At 45.0% G+C, this 19264-nt stretch overlaps 1 protein-coding gene across 1 annotated transcript in view; it reads left to right on the plus strand.

The window, feature by feature from the left end:
* The window catches only part of Eno4 (enolase 4), a 32281-nt gene extending 13568 nt beyond the window's left edge, over positions 1 to 18713 (plus strand). The window contains exons 4-14 of the mRNA XM_036173939.1: positions 1649 to 1791; positions 4521 to 4690; positions 4789 to 4920; positions 6273 to 6326; positions 7912 to 7968; positions 8964 to 9131; positions 11297 to 11422; positions 12820 to 13015; positions 15735 to 15802; positions 16326 to 16443; positions 17667 to 18713. Of these exons, the coding sequence (XP_036029832.1) occupies positions 1649 to 1791; positions 4521 to 4690; positions 4789 to 4920; positions 6273 to 6326; positions 7912 to 7968; positions 8964 to 9131; positions 11297 to 11422; positions 12820 to 13015; positions 15735 to 15802; positions 16326 to 16443; positions 17667 to 17803 (1369 nt within the window). The 3' untranslated portion in view covers positions 17804 to 18713. The remainder of the gene's footprint in view (positions 1 to 1648; positions 1792 to 4520; positions 4691 to 4788; positions 4921 to 6272; positions 6327 to 7911; positions 7969 to 8963; positions 9132 to 11296; positions 11423 to 12819; positions 13016 to 15734; positions 15803 to 16325; positions 16444 to 17666) is intronic.
* The last annotated feature ends 551 nt before the right edge of the window (positions 18714 to 19264 follow it).

Below are 19264 nucleotides of genomic sequence, written 5' to 3' on the forward strand. Positions count from 1 at the left end.
CCTGTGAGTCCCAAGAGTCCTGAGAACAGTCTTTAGAGGGGCTCGTGGGTCTCTGCTACAAGCCTTTGAAGGGTCCATCTGCCCACAACCAGAGCTTTGCCACCTTACTAATTGTGGATTATCTAGGGGGTGGTTTGGAAATTGCTTCAGCCCAAGGCAAGATGTACCCAATCTGATCTGGGTGGCCAGGCTTTCGGAGGGCGACATTAACCTCTTCCCAGGCTATCTGAGAATCAAAAGTACCCTGGGAGGGCCAGCCAACCCCGAATGTGAGCCATTCAGTTTCACAGAATGTTGGAGGAGACATTTGGTGATAGGATAATCATAGTCCTCCTTAACTGTAGCAGGGTAAAGTTTATCAGAAGTCTTTAGAACACAGGTTAGAGGGCTGTTAGGCTTGCTAGTCTTATTACCCACACTGTCTGATAGTTCAGTCACCCCAAGTCCAAAATAAACCAATTAACACAGAAAGTGCAAGAGGCGGAAAGAGGGCAGTAGAAATGAAGCCAGAGACAAGACAGAACCTACAAACACCAGGCCAAGAACCTCAGGTGGGCAGTGCAGCAACACCTCGCTTTTTGCCCTGAACAACCCTCTCCTCATCCCAGATAGGGACCCACAAAACAGAACCAGATCATGATGCACCAGGAGGCCTCTGTGGATGCTTGCTCCTTTTCTCAGCATGAAAGTTCAACCGGATAATTCATGAACTGAAGGCGGCCTTGGAGCCTTGGAACATCTCAAGACACATGCCTGCTGAGGCAGCCCCCCAGGCTCCTGGAGTTCCAGAGCCAAGGTCCAGGTTTAGAATTTGGGTGGGTGGTCTGAATCTTACTGGGGCCTCCAGAAAATGTTAATCCCAAAGGCAAGAATAAGACCACTATTACAATTTAAAGCCAAATTTTAGGCAAGCTTGAATTTTTCTTGGGGTGCATGATAATATTCTGACCCGCCCCTTGGCGCTGCCCTGCGTCCTGATTAAAAGCCTCATTTTATGGAGAAACTCCTCCCCTTGCGCTCTCTTCTGCTTTTCCTGCCATGAGGTGTGCGCCCCCAGCCCCCCATCTCTCTTCCTCTCTCTCCTTTCTGTCTTTCTGTCTCTTTATATTATAATAAATTCATGTCCGAGCAGATGCAGTGCCTGGGTTGTAAATGAATGTCTACCCACCACCACCGGAGCCACCATGCCCACATGGTGTCTCTCCTCTCTCTCTCTCTCTCTCTCTCTCTCACACACACACACACACACACACACACACACACACACACACACACACACCTGTGTGCACACACACTTAAAAATAAATCTCTTGGTACGGGGAAAAGACATCCTCACAACACTGTTTTCTCTAAGGATTCTTAAATGGTTTGGTTTCTAATGTCACTAATATAAAAAGAAAATCCAGTAACCCTTAATCAAATTATGTCTTCAAATTTTATTTTGAAGTATAAAAAGAGCTCAAATAATTTAAATGGTAAGAATTTGATTCTTGAAAAATGGCTTTAACACCATCATTACTTTTATTAATCTTGGAAACTAAAGCTAATTTGTTCTTCATTAGCTTAAAAATTCATATTATTGAAACATATCAGGGTCAGCTCTAAAAATGACATCCCATTGTAAAGTCTTATATTTCCTGCCATTCAGGATATTCTTTGAAAATAAAGTACAAGAAGATAAAGAGAGAAAAGAACTGGAAAGGAGCCTGGAGGAGCCAGTGCACGCACCCCCACCTGTAATCCCACCACCACCTCCTCCACCCCCCACCAAAAAGAAAGGACAGAAGCAAGGTGAGTGGCTGGTCATCTTCCAGCACCTTTAGTTGCAAGGTATGAGGAAGCAAGGCTGGACTTCGGTGCTGGCAGTGCCCAACCAAGTGCCATCCACCTCCCTTGAAACTGCTGTGCTGGGTGGATCAGGCTTTATCACATCGTACACTCCATTTTTATTTGAGGACCCAAACGACTGTGCTCTTATTCATAGGTGAGCACTTACTGAATAAAATGCCTTAAACAGTGGCAGTGGGAAGGTGGGGGCATGGAGGGCATCTTCCCTGAAAGTTTCCATGAGGCAGTCAAAAAGCCATCCCATTATAAAGCGTCTGCTTCGATAGAGGAAAGTTCTGTGATCTAATTGCATATCTGTTAGACCTGAAAATCAAGAGGGGAAAAGACCATATCCACAATTGTCCAGTTAAAGCAAGATGTATTTTGGGGTGCACCTGGAACTAGCCAGCTGGCTGTCTTACCCTAAGCTGAGATTTGAGAGAGCACCCCCTGCTGGCCGGCCTCTAGAGGTTCTTTTAAGGAGAGGTAAGATGTTCACAGGGGCAAGAGAGTTGGCTGTTACATGTTGTTAGAAAAATACAGTGAAAGGGAAGGAACAAGGGTCAGGATATACATCGTGTGAATGGGGTTGCAAATTTAGTGGAGTTGAAAAACACATTTCGCAGTTTACAACAGGGTCTTATTGTCAATTACAAATAGAAACCTTAACTTGCAAGGATTTAACACAGGACAAAGAGGAACTTACTCTTAACGGTCTTAGCTGCAAACAGAGACCTTAACCTTCAAGGTATAGTGTTAGGTTTTAGTCTCACAAATCAATTAGCATTTGTTTTCTAAAGCTTTGCATCAATCTGATCTCTGCCCACACTTCAGCCAAGTGCCAATGGCGGCCCCTCTAGTATGTTCGCACTAGAGCTGCCCCCGGTATCGTATTTTTATGTCTCCTAACGACTCAAGCCTTCAACTTGCCATGACTGCCAGTTGCTAACATGACCCCAGGCACATCTGGACACCCAATTGAAAAATGGGTTTCATTAAATAAGAAAACACTAGCCTGATGGTGGTGGCCCACGCCTTTAATCCCAGCACTCAGGAGGCAGAGGCAGGCTGATCTGTGAGTTGGAGGCCAGCCTGGTCTACAGAGCGAGTTCTAGGACAGCCAGGGCTACATAGAGAAACCCTGACTTGGAAAATATAATGATGATGATGATGATGATGACGACGACTTGGAAAATATGATGATGATGATGATGATGATGATGAAGAGGATGATGGTGAAGAGGAAGAGGAAGAAGAAGAAGAGAAAAGAAGAAGAAGAAGAAGAAGAAGAAGAAGAAGAAGAAGAGGAAGAGGAAGAGGAAGAAGAAGGAGGACACTAGATCAGGAAGGAACTAGTGATGAAAAACAAGGTCCTTTATTTTATTGTGTTAGACCCGTTTTTTTCCAGAGGGTATGGACACTACCAAGCTACAGATGGGAGGGATCCACCAATGAGCTTCACTTGGCAGATGCTTTTGACTCAGAACTAAGAGCTTAAGGAGAGAGGAACGACAGGTGAAAATGGGTTTGTTCTGTACTAACCATGTGCTGGGTGCTTGTGTGTCTTCTCTCCACTGAGGACCCAAGGCAGTTGTGGGGAAGAGTAGACTGGAGGCTTAGGGCTTGAAGAGACAGGGTGGCTGAGAACTGGTGGAGTGCAGATGGGTGAGGATTCTGGGTAGACTGTTGGGTGTGGGGCTTTACTAGAGATGGTAGCCAAACACAGAACAAAGCATGGCTTTGGGTGTAGAGAAAAGGACAGCAAGTTAGGCACATGAAGAGGTGCTCAATATTAGATCATGGAAACTATGGTGATACAGAAGAGCATTGGAATTCAAAGACTCTAAATCAAGTCTGCATCTACTTCCTATAACATACCGTAGTGTTTTAACTTCACCACAGTGGCTGTGCCTTAATCTACTGCTATTTCACCCAGCAATGGCAACTCTGCAGTTACCTGCCAGCCACTTGGGCTAAAACCTGGTGAGAATTCTGTTCTATGACTGCCACTAATGGTAGCTTTAACTGAATCTCTGTCGTTCTATTTATAAATAAGAGTTGAGATTCAAAGTCTGGGGTAAAAACCCACTAGTTCAGAGAGGTTGAGTAGCAACTAGCTAATCTCCTCTCCTTGCTGATGTCTCCCCAAGAGTGCGTCCTAAGCCGCACCACTCCAAATCCCTCCCTCCTCCTCCTGGTGCATCTCTCTATCTCTTCCAGATGCCCTCTGATGCTCTGTGACTACTTCCTGTCAGCTAGTTGCTAACTCAGCCCCTGACCCAAGGTTAATTTTATGTAATTAACATAAATGTAAACTGGGGGCTCACAGGGTGGTCAAATATCCCCCCAAAATATTGGGCAATAAATATGTTGTGGTCTCTCAACCACAACAAATCCCAGTTTACTTACATGCAAACGTGGGAATAGGAGTATCAACCACTTATGATTGTGGACCAAGTTCATGGTGGGTGACCTAAAAATCATTGGGCAGAATCCATGGCCAAGGATGATTGAGTACTGCTAAGTGAGCAAATCTGAAAATCCCCAGGAACCGAGGAGGAGAATCCTAGCCTTGTCTCTCTCTCTCTCTCTCTCTCTCCCTTTCGTCTGTGCTGGGTCTTCTGTGAGTGCAGCATTAAATGAAAATGTAGTTTTATTATGGTGAGATCCTTTCTCTATGCTTTCCTCTCCAGGACGGAGGGACACTCTTTTGGAAAAACCTATCATACCCCCAGAACCCCCTGAACCAGTCCTCCACGGCAGCATGGCCATAGGAGCTGTGTCTCTAGCTGTTGCTAAAACCAGTGCCAGACTGGCCGGTGTTCCTCTGTACATGAACATGGCGTCACTAAAGCATGGCCAGGTCAGTGAACGTCACATCCCATCACTGCATGGAGCCTGGAATGTGGCAGTGCCAGAGAAGTGCCATTCTCACTGTCCCTTGCTTTCCTGACATTTCAGGAGCTGCCGTCGATGCTCACTATGCCTTTGCTGATGGGATCTGTACTCAGCTGTGGGAAGTCATCACCTGGGAAGCTAAACTTAATGAAAGAAGTGATTTGTATACCCCATCCTGGATTAACAACTAAACAAGTACCTGACATCAGCTAAGACAGTTTTCCTGCCCACCCACACCCCAGATAGACTCCATCACTGGTGAATTTTAGTGTAGACCAAAGGAAAGTGAATTAAATGTGTGAAACTGTATTTTCAGAAGGAAACAGACCCTCTTAGGAGCAAGGAGCAAGGTCTTACGGAAGGTGTCATTTGAGAGTACAGAGAATACCTTTACTTATTGGCTGTAACAGAAGCCTGTGCTTCCCAGCAACCCATGGGTGTTCCGTGCTTATTTGTGAGGTGAACACATCCTGTGTCAGAGCTGCACTTCTCAGGGTTGTGCTGGTGATGTCTACATTGCCCTTTAGGGCTCTGAGGGTCAGTATGTTCCCTTGAGTCCTCTATCAATTAGCTGTTAGAAATAACTACCTAAGGTTCATGCTATGGTGAATGCTTTCAAAAAAAGCAGAGGAAGTTCCCTCCACCCCTTCTGCAGTAAGTGAAGTTTTCCTAAGTTAGTGAAAATACACTTCATGAAAATTTCACTTGCTTTCTCTGTGAAAAAGGATCCCTTTTAAACAAAATTATCATTACCTTACAGTTTACATTTCCAGGTGACTAGAGTTTGCCTGTGACATTCCAGCTGTCAGATTATCTGTCAGGTCATATTCAGATCCTGTTGCTAGGATCCCCTCTTAGTTATGGTCACTGTGCTATTTGGGCCCCATGACTCTGCATGCCACCTTTCATCTTCATGTGCAGATGTCCTCACAACCAGACCATACTTCCTTCTCTTCCTCCTTGTAAAGGTGTATTTATTTTTATTTTATGTGTATGGTTGTTTTGCCTGCATTTATGTCTGTGCACCCTGTCTATACAGTGCCTGAAGAGGCCATAAGAGGGTGTTGGATTCTCTGCAATGGGAATTACAGTTGTTAGTTGTCCTGTGGATGCTGGGAACTGAGCCCATGTCCCCAGCAAAAAACAACAACAAAAAAAGAGTGCTTTTCCAGATAAGCCATCTCTCCAGACCTAGTGCTCTACTTCTTAGGTAACAGGGGATTCAAACTAATTTAGCCAGGCTTCTTTGGTGACCTGTGACATGATTGTGATGTTGTCCAGCTTTGCCAAGAGACGATGATAAAGAATAGTTAGTCAGTTTTCACAATGAAGATACCAAGGCAGAGAGCCTGTTGCTCACATTCAAGCCAGTGGGGGTCGGAGATGAACATTTGCTCTTCTCATTGTGTAGACCACATCATCCCCTAACTGGCAGTCCTCAGTAAGGGGTCCATGAACAGTCTCAGTAAACACTGGCCATCAGACTATGAGTCTTATGTTTAAAATCTGCAGACTGAAGTTGTACACCATGGCTGTTCTGCTTACAGGGTATGGATTTGCTTCTGGAAATTCAGAAACAAGTTAACAGAGTGATGGAGACGGTATGTAAAGGGAGCTTGTGGTAATTACTGACACTCGTACTTCATTTCGGGATTAAATCACTATTGCTATTGTTGCTCTGGAGAATGCATTTGTTTGCTTCAGGTTTTCCATCCAAACCAAGGTGTCCTAGCCTCACTTCCTTGTGTCGCATCAACACCATGACCAAAAAAGCAACCTGGGAGGAAAGGGTTATTTGGCTACTACTTCCAGGTACCAGTCCACCACTGAGGAATGTCAGGGGAGGAACCTGGAACAGAAAATATGGAGGGGCCTTGCTTACTGGCTTGCTTCCTCGGGATTGTTCGGCTGTCTTTCTTTCTGTCATGGTTTGCATACATCATCACTTTAAAAAGTGAAAAGTACATTTCATCACTTTAAAATCGCTAACATTATCTTGGGTCCATTAAATAGAACCAACAATGCTGGGTCTGTTTAAATTATAAAGGGGGTGGGGGTGCAGGTCACTGTGTACAAATCCAGACAGTATGGTCATGATGGAGTGGGAAGGAGAGGAGGTACACCTTGAGAGGGAGGACTAGATGCCAGGAAGGACTAGGAAAAAGAAAAGGGGGTTCCCAGGTATGAGGGGGCTGATTATCCTAATGGGAGGGGTCTAAAAGACATGTTAGAAAAGGGGGTCTAGGGGAGCAGCCTATGGATGCCAGCACACACTAAGCTGGGCTCTCCTATATCAATTAACAATTAAGAAAAGCCTTACAGCCAGGCTGTGGTGGTGCACACCTTTAATCCTAGCACTTGGGAGGCAGAGGCAGGCGGATCTCTGAGTTCAAGTGAATTCCAGGACAGCCAGGGCTATTTTACAGAGAAACCCTATCTCAGAAAGTCAAAAAGCAAAAAAGAAAGAAAGAAAGAAGGGAAGAAATGAAAAAAGAAAAAGAAAATGCCTCACAGACGTGGCCACATGCCAGGTCTAACTTGGACAGTTCTTCAGTTGAGGGTTGGTCCTCCAGGTGACTCTGGGTTTGTATCAAGTTAGCAGTTGAAGCTACCTATGATTCAAGTGCATACATTGTTCACTGGCAGTGGATCTATCTTCCAAGGTATTGGACAATCCATTTTAGTTCCTGAGACACTGACTCTTTGCTAAGATCATCATTTCGGATTTATAAAGTATTTCATGACCTTTGACTCTCTCCAAAAATCAAATACACCTTGATTTTACTCTGAAAATATTGGGCCTGTGAAAGCAAATCCCACAGTGGCAGGTAGTAGTTCTGAAGGTCAGGAGAGGATTTGCTATACTCCTGCCCAGGAGTGTGTGAACACACCAGGAGTTCCTAACGTGATCTGTGTATGCTTTGAGGACCAATGTACAGTGGGGTAAGGACACAAGAGGATGAACTAAAGACGGACTTGAGATTGAGGGACTTGAAGAACTTTTCTGGAATGATCTCTGTGTCTGGGTAGCTGACTTCGCATGCATGTGAATGGGAGTGAGATTCACGGTATAGAAGACCACTCTCCTAAGAATAGCCAGCCTCAGGGCCAATAGCTCTGCTTGCTGCCACAGGGATGTCTGAAAATACCAAGTGATAAATTTTTCTTCATTTTCTCATCTCATAGCCCCCACCTCCAAAACCAGAGACCAAAAAGGGGCATGATGCAGGCAAAAGAGGTCAGGTAAGCATGTGTTCTCCACCTCCTTCGGGCACTGTATGTGTCCTGCTTCCTCCCCCCACTCCACCCCCTCTTAGTATTTTTTCCCCAAGACCAGGACTAAGTCAAAGAAGTGGAGACTTTACTCCAAGAGTGCTATTGTAGATAGACCTGGGGCCTCAGTCTTCCTCTTCCTGGCTGCAAGTTTCCTGGAGAGATCATCCGCTGCTGAAATCTTTTTTTTTTTTTTTTTCCTTTTCCTTTTTTTGTTTTGTTTTGTCTTTTGAGACAGGGTTTCTCTATGTAGCCCTGGCTGTCCTGGGACTCACTCTGTAGACCAGGCTGGTCTCAAACTCAGAGATCCTCCTGCCTCTGCCTCCTGAGTACTAGGATAAAAGGCGTGCACCATCAACGCCTGGCATTAACTGAAATCTTAAGATGGAGAGGTAGCCTTTGTGACTACTGGGACTGAATGGAATCCTGTCTCTATAAAGAATGGAGTGGCTTAGGATAGTCTAGATACTCATAGTGTCACTAACAGAGGGAGAAAGAAAAAGGCAGTGTTCATACTCATGGAGGTCAGAGAACAACTCAGATGAGTTGGTACTAGTACTAAGAAAAACAAAACAAAACACAACAAAAACTAACAGTGATACTCACCTAGAAGAAACCTGAACATAAGAAAGTGGTTTGGAAGAGGAGGACTAACCAAGGTAGAGATCCATGGATATTTACAGGGATAGCCTGGTGATTGGTGGCTCAGGTTAGCCCAATGAACAAGGGCAGAGCTGGTCAGGAAGAGTAGTTAGGCTCACCGAAGAAAGAAAAGCAGATGGTGTTAGGGATTAAAGGCTCAGACCAGGGTTTGGGGTGGGGTGGTTTAGAAGTAGACGTCATCAAACATGGAAGGAACAGGTTTCTGGAGACCCATGTCCAGTTAAAATCCATGTCTGTTACAGGGCGTTCCAAGAACCTTAACACACTATGGTGACTTGAATCGTTCTCTTTTGATCTTGCAGCAGCCAATCACTGGCAAGATGTCTCACCTTGGCTGTCTAACCGTTAACTATGACACCATAGAGCAGCCACTGCTTCTGATTCAGGGGATCTGCTCGAACCTGGGGATAGAGCTGGGAATGAGCCTGCACCTGGCCATCAACTGCGCTGCACATGAGTTGATGGACTATGTGAGTTTCCAGAGCAGCCTCCTTGTTTGCAGGACATGATTTTCAAATTAGAACTTACCTGAATATTTTCTGAACAGATGCTATTGTAGATGCATAATTAAAAAACGGAATTGAGAAAGCCAAATTAGGTAATGACTAGAAAATAATGCACTATTAATTTTTAAAGGTAACATGAAATATCATGATCATACATAGAAATCTTGCAATTAAAATGGACATATGAAATGAAGGCTTTAAAAGTGAAAAACGTATTAAAATCCCTTCATTTTTGGACTTCTTAGGGACCTATTTCATAGCATGATTTATAGTATAATCCTGAAAGCTGTTGGGAAATAATTTAATTTTTAATTGGGTATGTTTTGTGAGTATAAATCATTTGGTTGGTAAATGCTGAATCTGTCAAGCATGAAAGAGCATGAAATCGAACCCTGCTTCACACATGCTAGGCAAGCATTCTACCACTGAGCCACATCCCCAAGTTATTAAGTTTATGAGGAATATGGTTTTATTCCAACTAAATACAGTATTGTCCCCCACCTGGACTGTCACCTGGTAATCACTTCACCTACAGAGAGATATTTTAGAAGGAAATGAAAGCTGCCCCCCACCCCCAGCCCCAGGCTACAGCAGCAGTTCACCTCTATGCCTGGGAATCCGTGCATTAGGAAATCTAGTCAGTTTCCTATTTTACACACTTGCACATACTTCCTATCCTCAGATGTTCCAATGCTGGTTCTCAGTTTTACAAATGCCTGTCATATCGAAGCAAGCACACTTGTGCCAACTTGGTAATTAATGTCTCTGTTCAGGAGACATGGCAAGTAGGATTCCACTTAACTGTGATTCTTTCACTACAAATTTTGAACAGTATAGAGGAACCCTAAGTTTTGGCTGATTTCTAGAAGTTATTTTACTCTCTAAGGAAACCAAGCACATAAAGGGATGTTTAAGGTAATTTCCTATTCTTCATGTAATGATTGGTTCCTAGGCATACCATTAAGAAAAATAATTGCATGTTTTCATCAGCAACGTATACCCAGAACTATGAATATACTGACTGCTAGTGCTAGCTAGAATGAGTATTTATTGCTTATATTCAGTAAAATGTATTAGCTTGATATCAGATAATTCTTACAATAATGTTAGTTCAAAGTCATTAGCATTTCTTCACCGACAAGATAGAATTTTTAAGCTTCTCAGTATAGACACTAAAACTTCTTGCTGCTTTTTAATGTGAAAAGGTAGAAAATCCTTTTAACTGTAGACTTCTTAGGAACCTGCTTAGTTCCAGTAGAGTCCATTCTATTAGCTGGAACAGCAGGAAGGTATTAGCAAAGCAAACCGCCCACTTCCTCATCCACCCTCCCTCCCTAACTTAAGCATCCCTGGTGCCACCCCGGGTCACAAACTTGGAAGCGAGCTGCTTTGTCTTACAGGACTAAACTGGATCCTTCAACCCCGTTTACTTCCATACGTAATGCCACGAGTGTTTGCAGAAATCAAATGAGTAGGCTTGCATCAGAATGACTCTCCCCTTCCAGAGCAAGTGGCGGGCTACTTGAGGAAGAGCCACCTTTCCCGGACCACTTGCCGCTCCTCTTGGGTGTTAGTCTGCAAAAGCTTTGCCCTGATTTCAGAGTTCATTTATGTTTACAGGAAGGCAAACAAGTGACTTGTTCCCTGCAGTTTGAAAGACAGTGGGTTCCAGAGTGGGCAGGGCTGCACTGCTGCTCCCTGTGGCACTTCGTGGATTTGTGTTAATGTCCACCCACCCAGGCAGCTAGAGGCCTGCACTACTATGTCATAACCCTAAATAGAAGGCTGTTCTCCTCCCACCCTGTACCTGATGTTTTTTTTTGTGCAGAAGGCTTCATCCAAAGTCTGTGGGAAGAGCTCTCTGGGGCATCCAGAGCAACGGTGACTTACTTGCCTTCCCCAAGTTAAAAACTATGAAATTTAAAGTACAGGGGAGGGGAAGGGGAAACTGTGGTCAGGGTACAATCTATGAGAGAATTAAAAAGTGCCAGTGCATAGGTTTCGCAGCAGAATGTGCCTCGAAGAGAACTAGTGTGTAATCATTGCTATGAAAGACTTTGAACGACGCCTGCCTGCGCCATCCAGAGAACCCAGCCTTTACCTTTCACCGTCTTCCTTACACACACCAGAGTAAAGGAAAGTATGAAGTGATGGCGGGCACATACAAAAGCATCGCTGAGATGGTGGACCTGTACGTGGATCTGATCAACAAGTATCCTTCCATTATTGCCCTAATTGATCCTTTCAGGAAGGAGGTAAGCAGGGTCCACCGTTTCTGTTTTACAACATAGATTTTACATGTGATAAAGTAAGGAGTCTCACCTTCCACATTTTATAATGAAGCAGAATACAAAACCCATTCTTCTGGACTTCTGTTGCTGGGAACCTGTTGTAATTTGGGCTGGGCTGGGCTGCTTTGTTTTGGCATTTATGAAAAGTCACTTACCAAGCAAATGAATAGCAGAAGCACAGTTACCTAGGAGCATGCCCATCTGTGAAATGAAAGGAGCCGTTCGCAAGCCCTTCAGGAGTACCTGTGTATTTACAAGCAGCCTGACTGATGGAAGCTGGCCCTGCTGTGCCAGCCAGCGCTTCGATAGGTTAATCATATATCATTTCCATGTGCTCATGGAAACAGGACTTTTATAAAGCCAGATATTCCTCAGGTGAAGGCCAGTTACTATGTATGCATACAAGTAGCACGGCTGTATTCTGAGAAGGTTTGAGATCCTGAGGTTTCAGAGTGCATTCAGATGAAAACCCTGCCAAGGGTCATCTAAAGGCCATAGGAGACCATGTCCAAATTGAACTTCATGATTTTATGAATTGGAGAACCATCTGTGTATTAAACAGATATCCTCTGAGACAACTAATTAGATTCCAGACAACAGGAAAGCTAGATCTAATTTGGAGTTTCAGGGCTCCCCTCTCACAGCCTAGAGTACTTACAGAACTCAGAAAATACAGCTGAACTCAGGGCCTCGCTGGGCCTTGTAATGATGGTCCTGAGACTGACCACATCTCTGATAATGTGAGAGGACCCACCCACATAGTCAGCAAATATGGGCTGGCTTCTTGAAGTCTGGTCCAGTGGCCAGATAACTTTATGTGCATGTAGGTATATGCATAAACATACATCTAATTAAATATTTCATGTCACACAATGGTGTCACCATCTTGTTATTGACTATTAACAGTTAATAATTATTAATTGACTATTACTAAAATAGTCTTAACAAATAAAGATGGCTGTCTTTCAAGTTTTTGTTTGTTTCATGGAAATAACTGAAGAATCTTCTAACCAGCCAGTGTTTAGCTGCACTGTGGACAAAACAATGGATGGTGGTAGCTGGGCCTCAACTCCATAGGCAGTGTGGGGATAATACTTCAGACACTAATGTTTTGGTTGTTTGTGTTTTTTGTTTTTTCTCCACAAGATCTTCAGGCTCAAATTAAATTACTTGAAGCTTCTCTCCATGAAGCTTGCTAATTTGTATGACAGTGGCACAGAAATCCTTAGGGCACAGATGTGAAGGAAAATATTTTATGTGTTCCAGAAAAAGTGTATGATTTGATTGTAATGCTGTTACTGCTGTTCTCTTGTGATGGCATTCAATGCATTATAATGATCAACTCTTAAATATTTACCTAGGACGCTGAACAGTGGGACAGCATCTATAATGCCCTTGCTTCCAGGTGCTACATAATTGCAGGGGCTGCTTCCAGAAGCGTCGCTAAACTCCTAGAGCACAGAAATATCAGCACCCCCAAATCCCACGGGCTGATCATAAACCATACAAACCAAACCACAATGTCTGACTTGGTGGAAATAACCCATCTTATCGACAGTGAGTAAAATATTGATCTGAGAGACCCGTAATGGCTTGGTTACGCAAGGAGCCAAACCCACACAGTATGTCCACGTTAATAAAAAGCAAGGATTAAATCTTAAAAGCAAAGAAAGTTCAGCCATTGGTGGGGGATTGAGTGCAGCTTAGCACCTGGCACCATGATGTTCTGCGGCAGCCTTAGTCCACAAGGTCAGATCCTTTACTGATCACAACTGCTAGTGACTTCACAGCAGGGAGGGCTTTCTGCCCCTAACAGAGGGCAGAACCACCCTAGCACACCCATCTACTTGCTTTAGTCTGTGGCTTTGGGGTGCAGAGGAATATCAGAGACTCAGAAGGGATACCCAGCCCTTCCTGCTAAAGAACAGGCCTAAAGCTTTACATTCTGCTCTGGGAAATACCTGGTACCTTGGCTAGCTCACCAGAGACAGTGCAGTCCTCTGGCTCAAGGAAACAGCTTGACATTCATAAAGGTGAGGCACCAGGCACCATGAGGGAGCAGGAGGGTGGATAAAGCCCTGTGAACTTAACCTCCACATCACGACCAGTGTGTTTGCGCATAAGCATGAGGACCTGAGTTCAATCCCCAGAAGCCATGTAAAAAGTCAAGTGCATGTTTATAATCCCAATGATGGTGTGATGGAACTAGAGACAGGGGTCCCTGGACATGCTGGCTGGTTAACCCAGCCTGTTTGGTGAAGTTCTAAGCTAATGAGAGATCCTGCTGTCCTGTGACCTCCAAATGCATATACACATGTATGTATGCTTGGGTATACATACACATGCACCCACATGGACACACACAATTTAATAATAGATTCATTTCCTCCATGAATCCAGGAGATTATATGTGGGAAGGGTGAGCTTCCAATCTTCCAGGTAGGCACAGCCCAGGGTAAGGATGTGGCAGTTAACTTGACTGAAACTTAATTGCCTGTAATATACCCAGACCTCCCGGGGCCATTTTGCTTTACACTGGCATGGGCAAGTCTGGGATTGGGCGGAATTTGGAGCTAGATCACCCTTAGAGGGGAATTGGTCTATCTCAACAGGAAATGGCAGGAAGATCCCATTTAAGAGAAGCAGTTTTCCTGTCAGCACAGGGACCTGGAGCATGAAGGAGGCTCACTGAAGGCAGTACTGGGAAGCTACCTGCAGGGTGACAACGCCATGTAGCATCAGGAAGGCACCTGGATGCGGCCCCTAGCACGAGTCTGGAAGGAGCAGGGTCCCAGAACAGGATCCGAGGATGACTTGTGGAACCAAGGGGTCATTGCTGGTAGATTTGGGGCACCAGGGAGAGCAGCTGTGTAGTACCAGGGCAGCCATTTCAGCGTCAGGGTGAACCCTCACAGCAAAAGTCGTAGTACACATTGCCCTCTCCATTTTCCTGATGGAAATTGAGGTTTGCAAAGGTTAAACACTCTCTCGGCCCTCAGTGATCCCACTTGCCCATACTTGCTCATTTTCAGTTCCATATTTTTCAAAGTCAGGACATGCTATTCCTTTGTCTAAAATGCTTTGCCTTGCCATTCACTTGGTCAACTCTTCCTCATTCTTCAAGTTTTGACTTAAATGAACTTGTGCTGATGTTTACACCATACCTGACCTGCTGACCCCTAATGGTTCTGCTCTGGACTTTCATCATAGCAATACCTACCTGTATTTCCTCTCTGTGGTGATACCTGTGAAGACTTGTGTGGTTAAAGGCTGATATCCCCAATGCAGTGTAATTCCAGCGAGGTCACAGCTGGCCTGTACACTTACACACAGTCCCTGACACAGAGATAACATCATCAGGGGTGTGAGCTAGACAGTCTCAGACGTGGAGCAGGGCTCAGAGCCAGCCTGGCAGCCAGGGCATGGGGCAGGTGCCAGAAGGTGGGCTGGCAAAACTGGCTAGGAGGTGCTGGTTGGAAAGCTTCCTGCCTGAAAAAGACAAACTCTGTCACTATAGAACTCCAGAAAAGCATTCCTTTGAGTAAACTCCCGCAGGGTGAGTTGAGGAAGTTGCTGTACCAAGGAAGGACCCCGTAGCCCATGTCCTTGAAGCACATTTTTCTTCACTGGACAGCAGTGGAATTGAATGTCATAGCTATGACCTTTAAAAGTTGATCTGATTTGAGCACGCCCCCCCCCATCCTTTTAGTAGTAATAATACTGTATCTTATAGTCAATGTATCTTAAATTTATGCCTTTGTGGTTTCATATGCATGCTCACGTGTGCGTGTGAGTGCACGCGTATATGTGGAGGTCAGAGGACAGCCTCAGGTACTGGTCCTCTCAGTCCACCTTGTTTGAGACAGCCTCTTGTCACTGTCCCACTGCACAGGCCAGGCTGGCTATCCTGGGAGCTTCCTGAGTTCCTCCTTTCCCTGTGGAAGTACTGGTGTTCCTGTGGGATTACAGCCGTCAGTGGTATTGTATGCAGCTTTTACAGGGGCCCCAGGGATTCATACTCAGGTCCCCATGCTTGTGAAGCAAGTGCTTTTACCCATGGAGCGTCTCCTTTGCCCTCCTTTTTGTTTTTTTAATAGCACTGAAAAAGAGCCAAACAGATAAAGCCAGGGCGATAAAAATGTAGATGCTTGGGTGAGAATGCTCACGTGTTAGATAGCTTGGTTCATCCCCAGAAACTTTGGAATCTCTAGGAAACTTGTGATTTTGATCAGAGTCCTTGTAAGCCACTCATGACTGACGGGAGCTGCTCTTGCAGGTAAGAAGCAGCTCGCCGTCTTTGGGACCATGGAAGCAGAGTCCTCTGATGACAGCCTTGTCGATCTGGTAAGTGCAAAAGGATGGTCAATTGCAGAATTGCCAAAACACCGCTTTTATGATGAATTAGTATTTCAGGGAAATGCAGTCTTTGGTGGAGAAAGTCGAGTAACCTTTTATGAAATAGACTTGCTTCCTCCCAGACAGCTCCCTTTTGCAAAGCGCTAATCTTTGAACTTTTTAAAAGAGGCAAAATTGAAGTCCAGGGAAAATTACGGGCACAGTATAAAATGACTGGGGTGTACACTTGCAATCTTCCCTCTAAGATGGGTGCGAAAGGCCAGGCCGTGCTCCCATGAAATCGGCGCACTCTCAGGACTAGTAAAGTGCCTGATGGACTGTCAGGCACACCATCTGTTTGCCCTTCAGTGCTCAGCTTGCCAGCAGGCCACTTTACTTCCATAAAGATGAAGAGAAATGCCCCCCACCCACTCATCCCCCATCCCCGATCCTGCAGCAGTTCCTTTCTCATCAGAGGACTGCTTAAAACCCAAACTCTTCTGTTTAAATAAGTTGTTTTCCCCCACTTTAGGCTGTTGGACTCGGTGCCCGGTTTATCAAGTTGGGGGGTCTTTCTCGGGGTGAACGGGTGACCAAATACAACCGCCTTCTGGCTATAGAGGAAGAACTCATCCAGAGTGGAACATGGGGTATGTGCTGCTTTCCTGCTTTGTTTTCCCTTGGCCATGAATAAGGGAACAAAGATTGGAAGGGAGGGAATAGAAGTCCCTCAGCAGGAGGGCAGGACAATCCAAAGACTGTAAATCAGAGCTGACAGGAGCAGGATAGCACTCGCCACAATGTCCATTGTTGGCTTAATGGATTATCTATTTACCTGACCGCTTAAGACTCTCACCACCTTCTCCATGCTGAATAGGCTGCTTGGTGCTTTTCAATAGAATTAATTGATTGGAATCTCCAAGCCTGCCTTTTGTTATGGCCCAAATTATTCCTAAGGTTTCTCTACACAGCCCCTGGAAGTGAAAGGCAGATGTGTTCCTTCTGGAAACAACTTGTCTCACTTCCCACACATAGGCAGCATGTTGACCTGGGTATGGTACCACAGAGAGGTAAAGGTCCTCCAAGAAAGGAACCAATTGCTTATGAAACCCAAACTTCAGAAATCTGCATGGGGAGCTTCTTGTGTCCCCGTTGGACAGACGCTTGCTGTATACTCACTTTTAAAGGCAGTCCAAAGTTAGTCTGTGTTGTTTACTGAGTGATACAATGGTTTGCCCTCCACCCCATAGGCTAAATCATATTGTGTTTAATATCTTCTTACCTTTTGTCATTCTGACTTGTGGGGCCTTCAGAGACCTCTCCTATTCCCCGTTCTCAAGAACCTCAGCTGCTTCAGAACATCAAAAAGAACCCTGGGAGACTGGAGGCCCAACCCCTTCTTAGGTGCTAGGCCAGTGCCCCTGGCATTCTGGAATGGATTAGGCCGATTAGTGAGAATTTCTCTAAAGCTGTTAGACAAACACCAAGAACAGCCCAAATTAGCAAAATAAATAGCTTCACTCCCATTTTTGAGGAGGCAATCTTGGCAAAATGTCAGCCACTAAAGTATGGTTGCTGATATGTATGTTTCTGCCTGGGATGGTCATGTCTGCGCATGTCTGGTCATCGTTTCCTTTGGGGTGGCTCCTTTGTATTCATGTGCAGGGCTGGCCTTTGCTGGTGAAAATCAGTGCCCTGAGTGTCACGGTAGGTGTAACAGAAACAGAACAGAGCAAGGGATGGGCTGTTCTGAGAGTCAGGATCTGTTCTGGATGGGTCTGGTGAAGGAAGAGCTTTAATCCTGGAGACATAACACCAGAATCAATACTACCTACTGGTCAGGACTGTAAATTTTATTTATTTTTTAAAATAGGTTCCAGTGAAGAACACACTTTTTCTTCCTTTCAAGAGGACGCTGAAAAGACCCCAGAGGCTATTGCCGAGGACACTCTTGGGCCCCTGGACTCCATCTTCCCTACAGAAGTTGTGGAGGAATCGGCTAAGCTATGAGCCTCCTTGGGCTGGACTCCGAGAGTACCAATACTGCAAGTGTTGTCCATGTCTGTGGTGTGAAGGGTGTCTCCACACTGGCTCGACTCTTCACGCCACCAACTCATGCATTCTTTTTATTCTTTTGGTCTCACTGTTGGATAAAATATCTCTCGGATGGTTTTATGTGACGTTCCGAAAGCTTTATTTTACAGCCAACACATTGCCATGGTGACACAGGCTCTACCATCTGCTTCTGAAGGTCATGACCTAACTTCATTAGAGGCTAATCCATTCTGATGCCAGGCCCATACTCAGTCATGCACCTTACCCCTCACAAATCAGAACACGTCTAGAACCAAAAGACAATTTCCCTGAATAGCCCCCAGTGCCCCACAGACATCCATTGATTCTGTTAGGATCTCTGCTACCCTCAGATGGTTTTCATGGCCAGGCACAAACACCAAGCACTACAGGGCAGCACCACAGGGCTGTAGCAACTGCCCGCGTCTGTAGCAACACTTTGAATTAGCTTCCTATACTGGCTGCCGTTCGCCCATCCCTCCTCGTCTGTTGTCGGCACTGTCATTCTTGTATTATTTTCTTCTTAGATCACTTTGGCACAAAGGTGGGCATAACTTAATCAGCACACTTGTAAATGAATGTTCTGACTCTCTTATTTATACCGCAGCACGAAGAAGCGAGCAGCAAGTGGTTAAAAACGATGACAAATCCATGTTGACAGATGCGCCTCTTTTGTGAGTCAGTGCTGGGCTTTTAGCAGAGAGCACCAAAGTAAATATTCAAATACGGAAAGAATAGTGGCCAACCCCTTTACATTATCGTGTTCTTTGTTAGGTGGGTTATTACAAGGGCTGTCTGTAACTAAAGACTGCATAAAATTGTAGTGTCCTGGCCTGTAGCAGAATTATTTCAGTTAAATAGTCTGTTTTGAAGAGAAGGGCCAAGGGAACATCATGTCCTCACGGGAGAACCAGCCTCCTCCCCTCAGCACCATGATTTGAGACTGGCTCAGTGAGGCTCTTTGGAGCATGGCACGGGGACCTGGTTAGCATCACTCCAAGCTTGGGGCAATGTGTCACAGTCTGTGGTGGCCACCGTCTCTCCTGACACTTAACGACCAACAGTGGGGCAGAAGAGACTGAAAGGAAAATCCGTTTTAAAGTCACGACGGATAAGACAAGAAGTTTGCCTGGTGCTAGCAGTTGTCCGTGTCCCCCTCCTGATATGAGTATACCATGCAATGGAGATAATTCTAATCAATGAAACCAGAGCAAAATAAATGACAGGGTCAGTACCTTAATGTCAGCCCAGAATGCACTCTGCTCACATTAGCCTTGCTCAAGGACTGTGCACCAATGGCTAGGGACTTTCTTAGAGGGCTAAGCACAGTCTCTATTATTTGTTAATTTTCTTATTCACATGCTCCCTCCCTCCTTCCTTCCCTTGCTTATAAAATAC

This window comes from Onychomys torridus, chromosome 1 (assembly GCF_903995425.1).
Source record: "Onychomys torridus chromosome 1, mOncTor1.1, whole genome shotgun sequence".
NCBI lineage: Eukaryota > Metazoa > Chordata > Mammalia > Rodentia > Cricetidae > Onychomys > Onychomys torridus.